The sequence below is a fragment of the Colletotrichum acutatum genome, assembly GCF_030867785.1.
Source record: "Colletotrichum acutatum strain CBS 112980 chromosome Unknown BDZ83scaffold_2, whole genome shotgun sequence".
Classification (NCBI taxonomy): Eukaryota; Fungi; Ascomycota; class Sordariomycetes; order Glomerellales; family Glomerellaceae; genus Colletotrichum; species Colletotrichum acutatum.
Genome location: NW_026848996.1, coordinates 29,124 through 43,287, shown reverse-complemented (window position 1 = coordinate 43,287; position 14,164 = coordinate 29,124). Strand labels below are relative to the sequence as shown.

General features: G+C 51.4%; 5 protein-coding genes and 1 non-coding gene across 6 annotated transcripts; 2 read left to right on the top strand and 4 right to left on the bottom strand.

The window, feature by feature from the left end:
• Positions 1–979: 979 nt before the first annotated feature.
• On the bottom strand, positions 980–1,066 carry BDZ83DRAFT_t8. Its single transcript has one exon. It is a non-coding gene; the product is annotated as a tRNA-Pro (tRNA).
• Positions 1,067–1,735: 669 nt separating this feature from the next.
• On the bottom strand, positions 1,736–4,144 carry BDZ83DRAFT_768242 (major facilitator superfamily domain-containing protein; the record flags this gene model as incomplete). Its single annotated transcript, XM_060515306.1, has 6 exons — positions 3,767–4,144; positions 3,422–3,618; positions 3,122–3,347; positions 2,922–2,987; positions 2,377–2,854; positions 1,736–2,256 (listed from the first exon to the last, which is right to left on the bottom strand). Exons 1-6 carry the CDS (start codon positions 3,860–3,862, stop codon positions 1,736–1,738), a joined length of 1,584 nt encoding a protein of 527 aa, XP_060371479.1. The 5' UTR covers positions 3,863–4,144.
• A 765-nt stretch (positions 4,145–4,909) lies between these two features.
• BDZ83DRAFT_736824 (fungal-specific transcription factor domain-containing protein) lies at positions 4,910–7,762 on the top strand (the record flags this gene model as incomplete). Its single annotated transcript, XM_060513007.1, has 7 exons — positions 4,910–5,040; positions 5,105–5,175; positions 5,227–5,307; positions 5,364–5,971; positions 6,037–6,066; positions 6,115–6,641; positions 6,693–7,762. The coding sequence occupies 7 exons, from the start codon at positions 4,910–4,912 to the stop codon at positions 7,660–7,662; spliced, it is 2,418 nt and encodes an 805-aa protein (XP_060371478.1). The 3' UTR covers positions 7,663–7,762.
• Positions 7,763–7,810: 48 nt separating this feature from the next.
• On the bottom strand, positions 7,811–9,400 carry BDZ83DRAFT_714921 (unsaturated glucuronyl hydrolase; the record flags this gene model as incomplete). Its single annotated transcript, XM_060511684.1, has 4 exons — positions 7,811–8,593; positions 8,654–8,918; positions 8,977–9,173; positions 9,257–9,400. The coding sequence occupies 4 exons, from the start codon at positions 9,398–9,400 to the stop codon at positions 7,811–7,813; spliced, it is 1,389 nt and encodes a 462-aa protein (XP_060371477.1).
• A 1,245-nt stretch (positions 9,401–10,645) lies between these two features.
• BDZ83DRAFT_746373 (glycoside hydrolase superfamily) lies at positions 10,646–12,121 on the bottom strand (the record flags this gene model as incomplete). Its single annotated transcript, XM_060513260.1, has 3 exons — positions 10,646–11,579; positions 11,710–11,956; positions 12,049–12,121. 3 exons carry the CDS (start codon positions 12,119–12,121, stop codon positions 10,646–10,648), a joined length of 1,254 nt encoding a protein of 417 aa, XP_060371476.1.
• A 486-nt stretch (positions 12,122–12,607) lies between these two features.
• On the top strand, positions 12,608–13,609 carry BDZ83DRAFT_597440 (FAS1 domain-containing protein). Its single transcript, XM_060506902.1, has 2 exons — positions 12,608–13,117; positions 13,212–13,609. The coding sequence occupies exons 1-2, from the start codon at positions 12,728–12,730 to the stop codon at positions 13,335–13,337; spliced, it is 516 nt and encodes a 171-aa protein (XP_060371475.1). The 5' UTR covers positions 12,608–12,727; the 3' UTR covers positions 13,338–13,609.
• The last annotated feature ends 555 nt before the right edge of the window (positions 13,610–14,164 follow it).

Genomic DNA, 14,164 nt, shown 5'->3' with positions numbered 1-14,164 from the left:
CGATGTCGAATTACCGTTGTCACATGGATTAAAATACTCAAAATTATGAGGCTCTGTCGCCTTGCGCATTTCTGTATCCGCACTCCGTACAGATACTGCATACGCATCCCTCGCATACCATCGTATACCCGCAATGCACCTCTGGTTTGCATGGAAGAACTCTCGGACTTTTCTTCTTCAGAATTCCCGCTGGTTTGGACGCCCAGACCTGTCAAGAGAGAACTCTCCAACCCTTTGAACGTGGGACAGTGCAGACCTCAGACAGTCTGGTCTTGTTGGCCTTTCGACAAAAAAGCCCGGGTTCTACTCACGGAGAAGGCGTGCTATCCGAGTGGAAAGCATTGCCGTGGGTGTTCGATGCCTGTCGTTTCGTGCATCCTGCGGTGCGATGCTGTTCCGTTCCGTTTTTGCGTCGTCTGGTATTTCATTTCGATTCATGGTGCAATCAACAGGAAACGTGCGCACGACGAGCCTGGAAACAGCATGCAGTTCCAATCCCATTGTCCGGCATTTCAGAGCCGGTACTTGCGTTCTGGATTGAATTACTTCTGATTCTCGAATTGTGGTCCTTGTTTGTTGATTGTTCCGGGCCGTTTCGATGTCACGGTTCGCTACCAGGCGATCATATTCCTGGCTGTTTTTGAGGCAGCATGGATAGATGAGACGCACGTCGTGCAGAAAGCTGAGAATGCCGATCTAATCAGCCAACACCTCGGATTACCACTGCGCCCTGCAATTGGAAAAATTCTATGCTCTTCAGCGGCGCAGCCCGGCACTTCACTATGTTGCGCTTAGATGATAAGCAAGCAATACGCAGAAGAAACCCAGTGGCAAAAGAGTTTAAGAGTCAACAACCACATGCGCACGTGCCACTTCCAGTCACACACCGACACCTAATGTTGCAAACATTGTCCAAAATACCCTCTATTCGATTTCCATCACCACAAAAAGCATCACTGTCAATTCAGCAAAAGGATTGGGCCCTAACCAGGATTCGAACCTGGGACCTCTCCCAGACGTGTCGTGAAGACCCTAAGGGAGAATCATACCGCTAGACCATCAGGGCAGATTGTATTCCAAGTGGATGTCCTTGGATGAAAGGAGGGGCGGGAATTGTCATCAAGTTGGTGAGTGAGGTGGGGGGCCGCGATATTTTCTCGACTAAGGGCATTTTCACACGAGACAGGGGTGTGATGAGGCGCAAGAAGCGGGAACAGATGGTGAGACATTCCAACGGCTTGGGGCGCTTCAACTACGGCTTGCATTGGATGTAGGATTCTTGTGTCATTCGTCTAGCTGGGGAACGAATATTGAATACTGAATATCAATTCCGTAATGCTCACATTGTCTCTGCCGTGCCAACACATCTTAACCGGCCAACTGGGTGACAGAACAAGTTGCCGGTCAACGTATAATTATTATCCTTCTTGTAACCACTACCTTTGTTATTCCTCAGAAGGCCTCTTAAAGTATAGTCTCTAGCGGAAATATTAGGAGGAAAACCTTAAGAGAATAAGAAAGATGACATGGAGGTAGTAGTAGTAGTAGTAGTAGTAGTAGTAGTAGTTGAAGCAAAGGTCAAGAATTCAAGCCGCAAACTATTGTATAACCCACTACACCGCCTAGCGCCTTTGCGTCTCTCGCCACGCATCTTACGGTACCGTCCTCAACTACAGCCTGCCATGCGGAAAGTAGGTCGTTGTAAGGCCAATCCACTCGAGCACGTATACACTGCTCAGAAGTCATATCTGAAGTCGGGGTTCTCCTTATCCGTCATATCAGCAAACGCATTCGAGTGCGCAATCTTCTCGTCGTTAGCTCCGGCAGCCCCGGCCTTGCCGACGTCCTGTTCAACCTCCTCGGCCGCCATGTTCGCCGGGTCCGCGGCAGCAGCGGCCTTGCGCTTGGCCATATTGCGGCGGACGAGAAGGAAGCGCAGAAGGACGAGGAAGAGGTTGAAGAGGACGTAGAGGCAGAAGTGAGCCGTGAAGCCCTTGCGGTAGCGGGGGGCGTCGGCGGCCTGGAAGATTTGGGGCGCCGTCATGTTACCCGCGGCCCAGCCGATGAAGGTCATGGCCAGCGTCGTCGACTTCTTGGTCTGGCCCGCGATGTTGCGCGAGATGAGGGAGAAGATGAGGTTGCCCTCGGCCAGGTAGAACTGGGTGCAGTAGAACGCGATGAGAAGACCAATGCGGTTGCTGGTGCTGGGTGGGATGCTGTAGATAATGGCTGTGCCGATGATGGCGGGACTTTGTTCTAGATGTTAGCATGTCGCGTCGTCTATCCTTCTAAACGGATGTTTACTAACATTGTGCATCCCTGAGGGCGAGAAAAGTTAGCCTTATCTTCGCAAAGCATGTTCATCCTCGCTTTCACTTACATGCATGACCCAAGCAGTCTGCCTCGACCAAGTAGCCAATGTCGCGCTGCCAACCATGACAATGATGGTGACGGCACCTTGTGCAATGTTTAAGAGCTGCGTCTGCAGGTACGTGAATCCGAACGAGGAGATGATGAGGTTGGAGAAGACGCCGAGGCCGCCAATGATGAGAGTGGAAGTGACCTGAAGCATGACGTAGCACCATACGACGGGGTCGGTGACGGTCTCGATCATTTGGTAGCGCTTGTACGTCTTGTTCTGGATGCCCGTCTCGTTGGCCCGCACACGCTCAATCATGAGGCGCTTCTGGTCCTCGTTGAAGCACTTGGCCGCCATGGGTGAGTCGGGCAGCCACCAGCCGATGAAGAGGCCCCAGGCGCAGGTTGCAACACCGAGGACGAGGAACAGGAGCTGCCATGACTTGATCTCGTGGCCGTTATAGTGGGAGGCTCCCCAAGCGATGACGCCACCGATCTACGTTGCTTGTGTTAATCGAGTATGTTCTAGGAGGCTTCAAGTCTTTGGAAGGAGGTAGACGTGCCATGAGTTGGACCCCGCTCATACAGTACCATAGGGAAGTCAGGATCGACTGTTCTCTTTTTGTGTACTAATTGCAAATTCTTTGTTAGCAAGACAGGGATAAATACTGGAGTTAGTGACAGGGTAACTACATACCCACATTGAAGTCCTGTGAGTTTCGTGTCAGCAGGAATCTCTACCATTCAAGGGGCTAGGGTTGACAGACATGATAATGAACGCTGGCTGAACACAAGACTCAAATACTCCGAGCAGAAACCTGACAATCATCAAGGCTGTGAAGTTCTTGGCGGCAGCCGAGCATGCAATCACAATGCCCCAACAGAAAACATTGGCGGCGAGATATTTCGCGACGGGTAGTTTCTGCAGAAGCAAATTGGTCGGGTACTCTCCGACAAGAACACCCATGTACAAAATGGTTCCGAGCCAGCTGATTAAGAACAAGTTAGCTGTTGCTCTTGAAATTCTTCCTTTCCCGTTTACGGGTAGAAGGTATCGATTTACCTGAACTGTTGGCCCACGAGGTTGGCATCTTGCTTGATGTTCATGATGGAGGCAAAGCCAAGGGTGCCTTTGTCGAGGGACTGGCAGAAGTATGTGCCCAGCATACAAGCCAGGATTCTTCTGTTGACTGTCCAGAAAAGTTCCTTGCTTGTCTTGTCGTCAACATAGATTGCTTGAGCATCGGCATATCCGTTGGCCTGTGGGGTGTATTAGCCGAATGCTATCTCCTATGAAAGATGCATGGTAATCAAGAGTCTGAATATCTTCTCCAACCCCTGCCTCACTCTCAACCCTCCCCTTCTACGGCTGAGTCATGGGTCTGCGATATCGAAAGAGTAAACTCACGGACTTGTCTCCCTCCTGGTGCTCGTAAGCCACATGAGAAGGTGCCGGCGCGATGGCATTGTCGCCAGTTTCCTTATCGTTATGCCCCTGCTTCATGCTGTACGGCGCTCTGGTTGCTGCAGTACAATGGAGTTGTTTTTCTTCAGACCTATTGTAGCTGAGGCTGCTTGATGTTGTCTCAAGGCTTACCCCGGATTTCCCTGGATCGTGAGCCTCTATATGCAACCAATATTGAAACTCTGGGGACCCCAGCTTTCACAAGCCCGGAACGACGGAGTCAGAGACGCTCCTAGAGGACAAAAACGTGGACTGATGGTGATCCGGGGTGAAGGCTGCGGGCGAAATGTCTTCTCGGGGCAGTCTCCGGGACCTCGCCCGCGCCCGGAGCTGGGGTTGGCGGGCGGATCGTCAGTCCAGAGACCGGGGGCGTTACTATGCATTATTGTAACGGCAGAAGGCTCTGGTTGAGGCCAGACGGATCAAGATACGGGGTTACGCTAAGCTCCCCGGCCTCCTCTTGTCATTTTGACTATCCGAGGTTGTCGAAATTACTTGCTTATCCGTCTTTTAAGGAGTCATCTTCCGTACCTCGCACCTGTGTTGACCTCTGGCCTATTGCTGTTACTACCATGAAGATCAATTGAGCAACTTTGGTCTGAATGAGGACAAATCGTGCCATGTAAAGTTAGAGTCAAGATCTAAGAATATGATGTCTCTTTCAAACCCTCAAATGCTCGTGGTCAAGTCGTTCATCCGGCCTCTACGGCCGTGGTATTACAGTCTCAAAGCGTTCAGACGAGGAAAAGTAACGGTTACAGCGACGATCACCAGGCTCACAAGTCAAGGATCCCCTCCATAGTGGCTTCTTTTAGCGGTCCAGTGGCATGCTATTGTGATGGATGCCCAGTTCTTCCCCGCATGCACCTTCTCCACGTTCAGGTCTTACCCCGACATGATCCCCAAAAGTGGCTTGCGACAGCGGCGCCTTCGCTTGGTTTGGATAGTGACAGGAGGTGGACAAATCAGTTAGATCGCTCCTGCCATGATCTGGAAAAGAACGTGAGGGAAGGAAATTCCCATCGTTGCATCCCCCAAATTTTCTCCTCATTCTTGACTCTTTTTCCTGCGGTCCCTGCGTGCGCGATGGTCTTCGAAGACGACGACGAGGCGCTGTCCGGTCGCTCAGGCGGCGAGGAAGATAACCAGCCCCGACCCAAGAAGAGGCGGACAAACTCAAGTGCGCAAGCGAATGGCGTGGATACTGAAGGCCCCGCGTGAGATACTTCCCGAATTGACCACGGCGCAAGTGACCAATTTATGCTGATACGACGTCTTAAGCTGTCAATCCTGTCGAAAGAAGAAGGCTAGATGCTCAAGGCGGCAGCCTTGCTCGGCATGTGTACGATACAGTCAGTCTCTGCTCTGACGCCAATGAAGAACTCCCCTAATTCCATTTGCAGATGTAGAATGCGTGTACGATGACAGAAGATCAAAACCGGGATTGCGCACTGGTGCCGTTGAGAACCTCAGCCAGAGAGTCGGTATGCGTCTGGCGAGTCTTTGAGAATGTTACCATGAAGCTGATTTCTGCTTGAAGCCACGCTCGAAAACATGTTCCTAGGTCAAGGAGTCCTATGGCAACAGGTCTTCAACTGCCTGAATTCGGCAGCCAGCCGCAATGCCACCAGTCCAAGCCAAGACGGCTCTTCGAATGTGTCGCTCAACGAGAGAACAGTCGCCCTAAAAAACACCCTCGCAACACTGGCCGAAGGTGGAGAGCCTGCGTTGACAACACTTGCAACCATTCCGACGAAAGACAATGCCACTCTGGAAAAGACGATGGAAAAGCCAGCGCGACCAAACCTCAATTTCGATCTCATGACCGAAGCGGACCTACTGCCAGAGCTGGACCTCATGGACGCTCTTGTCGATATTTACTTTTCCAATATTCACCCCTGGATTCCTATGCTTCACGTGCGCCAATTTCGGGAGAGGATGCAGGACCCAGCCCAACGACCCCATCTCAGCACTATATTTCATGCCATAGTTTCTTTGTGCGCAAGGTTCTCTCAAGATCCGCGCCTAGGACTGCATGAGGAAAAGACACGCAGGGCACGAAGATGTCGGCAGTTTGTGATACTGAACAGTATGGAGTCCTTCTCGGTGGAGAATCTTCAGGCTCTGACAATAATTGCCTTTGACACCGTGAGAACAGTCCCGAACCTGTATTCAACTTATCTTGAGACGAACTAGCTGATCAAGAAACACAGATTGGCAGTGGCAGAGGTCCATCAGCTTGGGTTAGTGATCCGCCTCTTCACATTCGATTCATACTTACCTGTTTCTAGTCTATCGTTGGTAGCATGACCCGAACGGTTGAACAGTTACAGCTCAGTGTCGAGGACGAAGACCAACCGCCGGCTGCGAAGCATCTCATCAAGCGTATGGCATTCCTGCCGCTATGTCGAAGCTGGAGCGAACGAGAAGAGAGGCGTCGAGTTTTCTGGAATATTTTTCTGATGGACAGGTTTTGCAGCGTCGCAACAGGTTGGAACTTTTCTCTCACCAGCGCAGACGTGAAACGACGTCTTCCTTGCGAGGGAGCGCTTTGGGAGAACGGAGAACCGCTCCAAACCCCAACTCCATATTTCGGTGTAGCTGATCAGTCCAGCGGTTCCAGTGGAACCCTTCCTACTGCACGTTTGGAAGAGGCAGCCCAGGATTCACTTGGAGGTTTTGCGTATTGCATCGAAGCCACCGAGAGTCTTAGTCTCGTGACGTCCTTCTTTCTTCAGCAAGCTATTGATGTTTCCAAGCCACACGAGATCCAAGTCTGGTTGATGAAGTTCAAACAACTTGACTTGCGTCTGGTACAGTGTGTCTTCCAGTAATAATCGATTACAAAACAGAGACTGACACCCTACAGGTGGAAGATATTCCTTCCCGAACAGTGGCGGGAGGCATGCGTCCTCAACGTGGACGGCATCATGGACCCCAATCTCACGCTCGCTCACCTGACGCACAATTCGAGCGTAGTGCTGCTTCATCAGGGCGTCGCCTATCCGTTGCCCGAATGGCAAGCTACTGGAATACGACTGCCGTCAGCATCCAGTGCGGAAACATGCATGGCTGCTGCAACAGAGGTGGCTATCATTGCCGAGAAATTTCTACAGGATTCGCAGCAAGTTGTCAGTTCACAATTCGCGTTTTGCCTCTTCATCTGCGGCCGAATGTTTCTGGCCCATTCAACCTACTACGATGTGGCTCTTCCGGACGGCTTTGATTCACTAGTAAACAGTCTCAACGTTATAGCTCAAAGATGGAATGGTCTTGGCGATGTGTCCGACAATCTAGCATCCAAATTTGCTGGCCGGCTGATTCAAGCGCGACATCAGGGCAGGGGAATGCTCGACATACGTCAAGCAGTCTACTCAGACGACACCCGTCCAGACACAATCTCCGTGTCGGCTGGAGACAACCCTAAGACTCCTGGGCTGTCTCGTGTCAGATCGAATCATCGAGATATTGCATTCTCGCCGAGTCAAGCCACCGGCCAAGAGCCGGCCTTTCTAGGCGGTCTTGGAACTTCTACCATGGACTTTGAACAAGAGGCATCCCCTGACAGTATATCTCTGGCATTTCCTCCGCTTCCGATAGCGTTCCATGCGCAAAGTACAAGCAGAGGTCCAACGGCCATGCCGTCACCAGTTCCCGGCGGTGCGATACTACCAAGCCACCCGAATGGATACGATCACTTCGATGTAGGCGTTGTAAATAACCATGGCAACACACATCATCCAGTTGGAGACTTTGAGGATCTCAATGCTTACTTGGACTATTCCTTCCTGCCGAATCAGCGAATCAGTATGTTCTCGGGGGCAGCAGAGAAAGAGTAGTTAACGCATCTGCAGGCGAATGATGACGATAATATATTCCATTGGCTCTATAAGCTCAGACTTAGAGATGTATATTTATTTGATAGATGAATAATTGATCAGACCATACTCTCTAAAAACACTTCAGTCATTCTTCACGTTCAACTGCTCAAGGCCGATTGTCGTTAAATAACTCTCCGACGCCCATCTCTAAGAGCTTGTTTCCCACCAGCAAGAAGAAGTAGTCAGCATATACCAGTCCGTGGTTTGCCCACCTTCGCGGCGCAAATTCGTAGTTGTTGATGGTAGCCCCATTCAGTATGGTCTCCGGCTCGGCCTCCATGTCCACATCCCAACCTACTTCTTCAACCACCGTGCCGTGCTCGACCGTTTCGATCGATCTTTGAGACTTCACATAGCTTCCGCCTCTATTGATGTGGTTGTCACAGATAGCGCGAGTGAGACCGATAGCAGTTCTCAGGTACGTCGACGACCTTCCAAGCGCCGTCAGAGCCTCGTGAATGAGCAACATGCCATACGCCGCAATCATGGCTGCGCTGACATCCGGAGGTTGTGCCATGTCTTTTGGCGCAGCGAAGTCCCACGGCGGGATCCCGCTCGAAGGAAGCTGCTCGAGGAAATAGTCCGCACACGAAATGGCTGTATCCAGGAAAGATTGGTCCCGTGTCCAGCCGTAGGTCTGCACGAATCCCGCGATTGCCCACGCCTGTCCCCTCGACCATGAAGACGTATCAGAGTATCCCTGATTCGTAATCTTTTCCTTTGGCACGCCAGTCGCCTGGTCAAAGTTGACGACGTGGAAGGTGGAAGAGTCCGGGCGAATGTGGTGCTCTCTCGTAGTCTCGGCGTGTTTGACAGCCGCGCTCCACATGTCGTCATCTCCTAGCTGGGAGGCGGCCCAGAAGATCACGTCAAGATTCATCATGTTGTCCTGGTTCCCGTTTAGTAATATGCTCAAATCTGTTGGCGGTAGCTGTGAGGTAGTGCTTACAATGATTACGAGAAAGTCTTGACTTGGGTCAAGAAACTTGTACCGCTTCGTTACGCAGACGTCCCACGACCGGATGGATCCCACAGTGGCGTCATATCGGCTATACAGCGACCTAGCCGCCGTTATAGCTGTCTCGAACGATTTGCGATCACTTGAGAGTTCCCAGGCGGGTCTTGCCCAAGGAAAGATCATGAAGCCCAGGTCATGTGTCGTCTTGAGCTCTGCGTTAGGGTGGAGGGTTTCTGTCCACCACTTACAAGCGAACCTTGGTTCACGGGTCAGTCGATTGAATTTTTCTAAATATTGGTGTTTGGAAGAGTTACTCGAGATGTAGTGAGTTAGGCTCGTCCTCTACTGACCAGCCCAGCTGTTTCAAGAGATGGGAGTGCCTACGCCTTCGCTCGAGTAGGAGGTAGAGACATCCGGGGAAGAAACCCGAGGTCCAAAAGTCCAGTTCGCGGTAGACGTACTTGGTGCCGCCTGGCTTGGTGTACTCCGGGAACAAGGTCGGTGGCGAAGACTTTGCGCAATAAAAACCATTCATTAGCAAACCGAAAACTTTCGATTCTTGTGGTATTGAGCTGAGTGGGGAGTTGCCCATACCGAAGAGAAGCTTTGTTGTGCTACGCCCCAGATCTTGGCTGTGACCTTGGAAGAGAAGAGCGAGGCTGCCAGAGACTTTGCTCCCTGCTTGATCATCTCTGCCGAAGAGAAGGGAGGAGTCGTGAGACCGGCTACTGTTTCCATCTTCTCCTGGACGTGTTTGCTGCGCTTCTGTTGTTGACGGAAACTTTGTGTTAGCATGGAGGGGCCTCAGCATTGACGATGGGGATGAGGCGTTCCGAGCATGGCTCTACTTACACAAGCGTTTCCGCTCACCGTGGAGTCAATGCCATCGTCAACAAATCTTTTGTTTAGGCCGTTGCTGATCGGAACATCCTCGACTATGATGGCTTCAGACGTCATGTTACTGGCTTTGGCTTGATCGTGGGTTATTTGTACTCCGCTTATTCTCAAAGGTGGACAGGCTTTAAGCAATAGATGGCAAGTTGCAGTGTTCGCTATTTCAAAGAATATGAGAACCCAATGAACCGGACTAACTATGGTCTCTCCAATCGGGGCACTGCCTTCAGTTAATCACTTTCCTAGTCATCCTTTTCGCCTTCCCGAACTCCAGCTACATGGGGATTATGGACATGATGCACAATGCCTTAGTCATGGAATACATCCCCGCGGACAAACCTCCCCGATAGAAACATGGATCTACAAGTTGACAGACGACTCGTCTGCTACCAACGGTAGAGCTTTCGGGCCGCATAGCCTATTGATGATCAGTAGTTTGTCGTGCTCGGTGACATGTTCTGCGTTCTGTTGGAAGTGCCGGAGGGTTGTCCGGAAATTGCTCCGTACTCCGGTGTAGGGGAGTTGAGGGTGCCAAGCCACTGGGGATGCAAGGATGAACGAGGACCTCGCTTGAAAGGGACAATCTTTTGGGTTACTCGAAGACTAGTGTGATGTTCCATGAAATAGATATTGAGGCTTGCCGCTGATGCCAGTCCAATAGTCGTTTCCTCGGCCTTCGGGTCTCCAAATATGTCGGAAGCCGATCACTCCGGCTTTCTCAACAGAGACTAAAGATCACGGCTGGGGCTTACTACCAGGAAATTGAAATAGTCACCAGAATTAACCAGCGTTTTCTTCTTTTCACTTGTGATGAGGATTTCCCCCTCAACCTTTGAGATTGGTTTGTTTCTTGTGAGCCTTGGGGTTTATCAAGTTCAAGACAATACGGTTCACGCGAGATGCAAACATAGGAAGAAAGCCAGTACAGCTAGATACGCACAAGAAATTTAGACTCTATTACTTCATATGGAGCTCCATCAGGAGATTTCCATCTAATTGTTGACATCACGAGTTGATTCACAGATGCTTATATTGGACTGGTTGCAGCTCTTGCCAGATATGTAATGCTTAGTTCACCCTCCTACATATCTAGCAAGACAGCAGGAGAACCTTAGTCTGCCCGACCGTCACCCCTCCCAAAGTGATCTTCTCCTTGACGATCCCCAAGTCCTCATCAGCCCACACATCCTTCACTTTTAACCCTCCACCGGGACACTCCTCCAACCCCTCAACCTCCTTCCACGGCACCTCGATACTCGTCGTGTTCTTCCCATAGTTCAAGGCGAGGACAACGTGCCGGTACGGCCCCGTCTCGATAGAGCCTCCCCATACCTGCACCTCGTCCTCCTTCGATAACCCGGGCAAATAACTCACAGCTTCGCCCCTCTCATCCTGCGAGATCGCGATGATGTCTTCATTGAGTAGGACTTTCAACGACGACTCCCGGATCTTCGTGATGTCAGCACCGATGATGAGAGGCGACTTTAGCGCCGCCCAAAACGAAAAGTGCGTCTGCTCCTCCACCTCGGACATGTAAACCATCTTTCCACTGAGGTTATACCCGACCCCGACCTCCAACATGTCCATGTCCGCCCAACTACCCCTATCCTTTGCCTGAAACGGCGAGACCTCTCTCATCTTCCGTATCATCGTCAGCACGCTCACCCCGGCGTACCCAGTGTTGAGGCAGTACGCCGTCTTGCAGATGTTGGCTTTGTCCTCGGCGAACAGCGCGTGAATGTCGCCAGACATACGGTACGAGGCGGCGCCGACCTGGTCCGCCCAGTACCAGGGAAACTGGTGGCCCCACTGGCACAGGCTGTAGAGAATATCGCGGCCAGTGGCCAGGAGGGCGGACGACATTGTCTGGAAGCGTTCCTGCTGGGTGTGCGTGCCCGCGTGGAAGCCGCCGCAGTTGTCATACTTTAGGTAGTCGATGCCCCAGACGGCGTAGGTTTGGGCGTCGAGCTCTTCGTAGCCCCAGGAGCCAGGGGTAAAGCCGCAGCCAAAGATTCCCGAGTCACTATGGATTCATTAGCATTCGTTTCAGCCTGTGTGTGCATCTTTTCTCTGCTCTCCAGCTTGATCTCCCCCGGGAAAGAAGCAAATGAGGTGACCGGAGCAAGAAGCAGTGATGGGAGTAAGGACAGTACCTGTAAAGACCAATCTTGAGACCTAGGGTATGTACATGCTCCGCGAGTGCCGAGATACCAGACGGGAAGCGGGTGGCATTATGCTGCTGCCGACTCTCGGCATCTCTTTCGAGAGCCTGCCAGCCCTCATCCATGACGACGTAGCTGTACCCCGCCTTGGCTAGGCCCTTTTCCACCATTGCCGCTGCCGTGTCCTCTATGAGGGTCTGGTTGATATTCTGCTTGAATGTGTTCCACGAGTTCCAACCTGTACCGGAAGAGAGGACATGTAAGTGAGTAAGAAATTCGTCGGCTTTAATTCTTGGACTGGAAGTTCCATGAGACGGATAATTTTCTCACCCATTTGTGGCTTGCTGGCCCCTAGGCTTAGTGGAACCGCGGTGAAGATGGCAAGGAATGTCAAAGATCGCATGATGTTCACTCTCGAGGGGAAGTATGGGATACAGACACCTTGGCAAAACCAAGACGCCATGGAAGCTACATGTTGCCCTTTTAAAGCTAGGTCTACACTCAGCTGAGGGGATCGTTCGGGAGCAGAACAAACTCATGTCATCTGGAGAGATACGACTCCATCCGGATGATAGGTCCGCTGTAGCTTCCCCATACGAGGAAAGATGAGATCTGCGGGGGATCGTCTTGCCATCATGTTCCCCGCATCCCGGGACGACTATCGGAGCACGGAGCCGGCCCGGGAGATTGGCCCCGTTGATTAGTCCTTCATCACGGAGGATTGGAATTAATTGAATGAAATGAGTGCTGTGGTCCATTTCGCATGATTCTCGAGTCCATGTGAATATGCTGGTATAAGACTGCCATTCCTTTTGTCGTTGAATCTAGCTTCTTTCCCTCGCGACGTTACCTCGGCAAACCTGGCTATACACATAAAAACATGAAGTTTATCAATTTATTGAGTATTCTCACTCTCGGGACTATATCAACGGTGACCGCCGCAGACAGAAACCCGCTCTCCTACGCGTCCAAACCGGCAGGCACCTACGTGCTCCCAAAGACCTCCAACATGACAACCCTCCTGGACTTGATCAAATCCAGGAGTGACTTGACGACGCTAGCCAAGGTCCTCGACGGATCCGCAGGCTTCACGGAGGCGTTCGACACCGTCCCTACCTGGGACTATACCTTCTTCGCGCCCTCGAACGCCGCGTTTGAGAAACACACGGGACAGTACTTCAACACCTTTACGCCGACGCCAAAGGGCAAGTGGTGGCTCGGAAATCTTGTGCAGCACCACTACGTGCCCAACTCGCAGCTGCTCACGAGTGTCTTCAATGAGACTGCGACCAGGATCCAGACGGGGTCGTACTTGTACATTGGCACGCAGGTCAAGGATGGACAGGTATGGTTGAATGATGTTGTAGCGGTGACGGAGGGAGACTTGAGGGTTACCAAGGTGCGTTCTGCTTTTTCTCAAATAATAAGATCTCCATCTTATGTCGATTTGAAGTGTTAGGAACCCATAGTACTAACGAAAGTTCTGGTCCAAGGGCATCGTTCACATCATCGATCGCGTTCTTGATCCGTCGGCTCAGCTCTTTGAGGCAGATAAGCCCAAGGCGGGCCAGAAGTTCATTGCTGGTAGCTGCTCAGACACGTCTCTGCCATACTGTTAGACTCAACGAGAGACTGTGCACGAGAGTATCCGAAGGTTGGCGGGTCTCACTATATTGGCCAGGCAAATTGACACAGCATAGCCTTGGAGCAGACAGTCTTCGTATAACTCGTAATGTCCAAATCTGTTTAGTTGAATTCGAATTCACTCGCCGCTTAGGATTACCTAGTTCTTCGTACCACATATGGGGGGTAGGTCGATGGCACTCAAATAAGGTTACCGAGAAGGTTCAAGATTTGACTTTATTCCCACTGGAATGTGCAAACTCAGGACACCTCCCGGTAGATGAAAGGGAAATTCCCATTGGAGCGCCAACACCACAATCATATATACCGTAGTATTATTAAGTCTCCCCACGCGCACTTGTTTCAAATCCCTAGACTGCGGGCTATTCCACCCGACTTGGCTCCAGTCAAGGATGTGTGTAAGGCCTACGGCTGAGTACATACATGTACGAACGGTTCGTCCCGTGCGAGATCGAACTATATCGAGTCCACAGGAAGATAGCTCTCGACTAGAATAAAATGGCAACAAAGGAGAAGGAAAATGATAGCTGAAACCAGCCCTTCAGCAACATACCGCCATGGGAAACTGAGAAAGCAACGCCGCGTGGCGAAGTCTCTCCTTTCCCCGGCACACGCGATCCGCGGTGTTTCTCGGATTTGACGTTGGATCCGACGCGGAACTAGGTCAAACTCAAAGACCGACGCCGGGAACGAGGGGCGTCAATATCGGGAGATCTGGCTCGAGAATATCATGTCGCCCCTGGAGTCTGGACCGCACTTCTTATGGGTTTCTGAGAGGTACTGATGATATTGTAGCATTCTG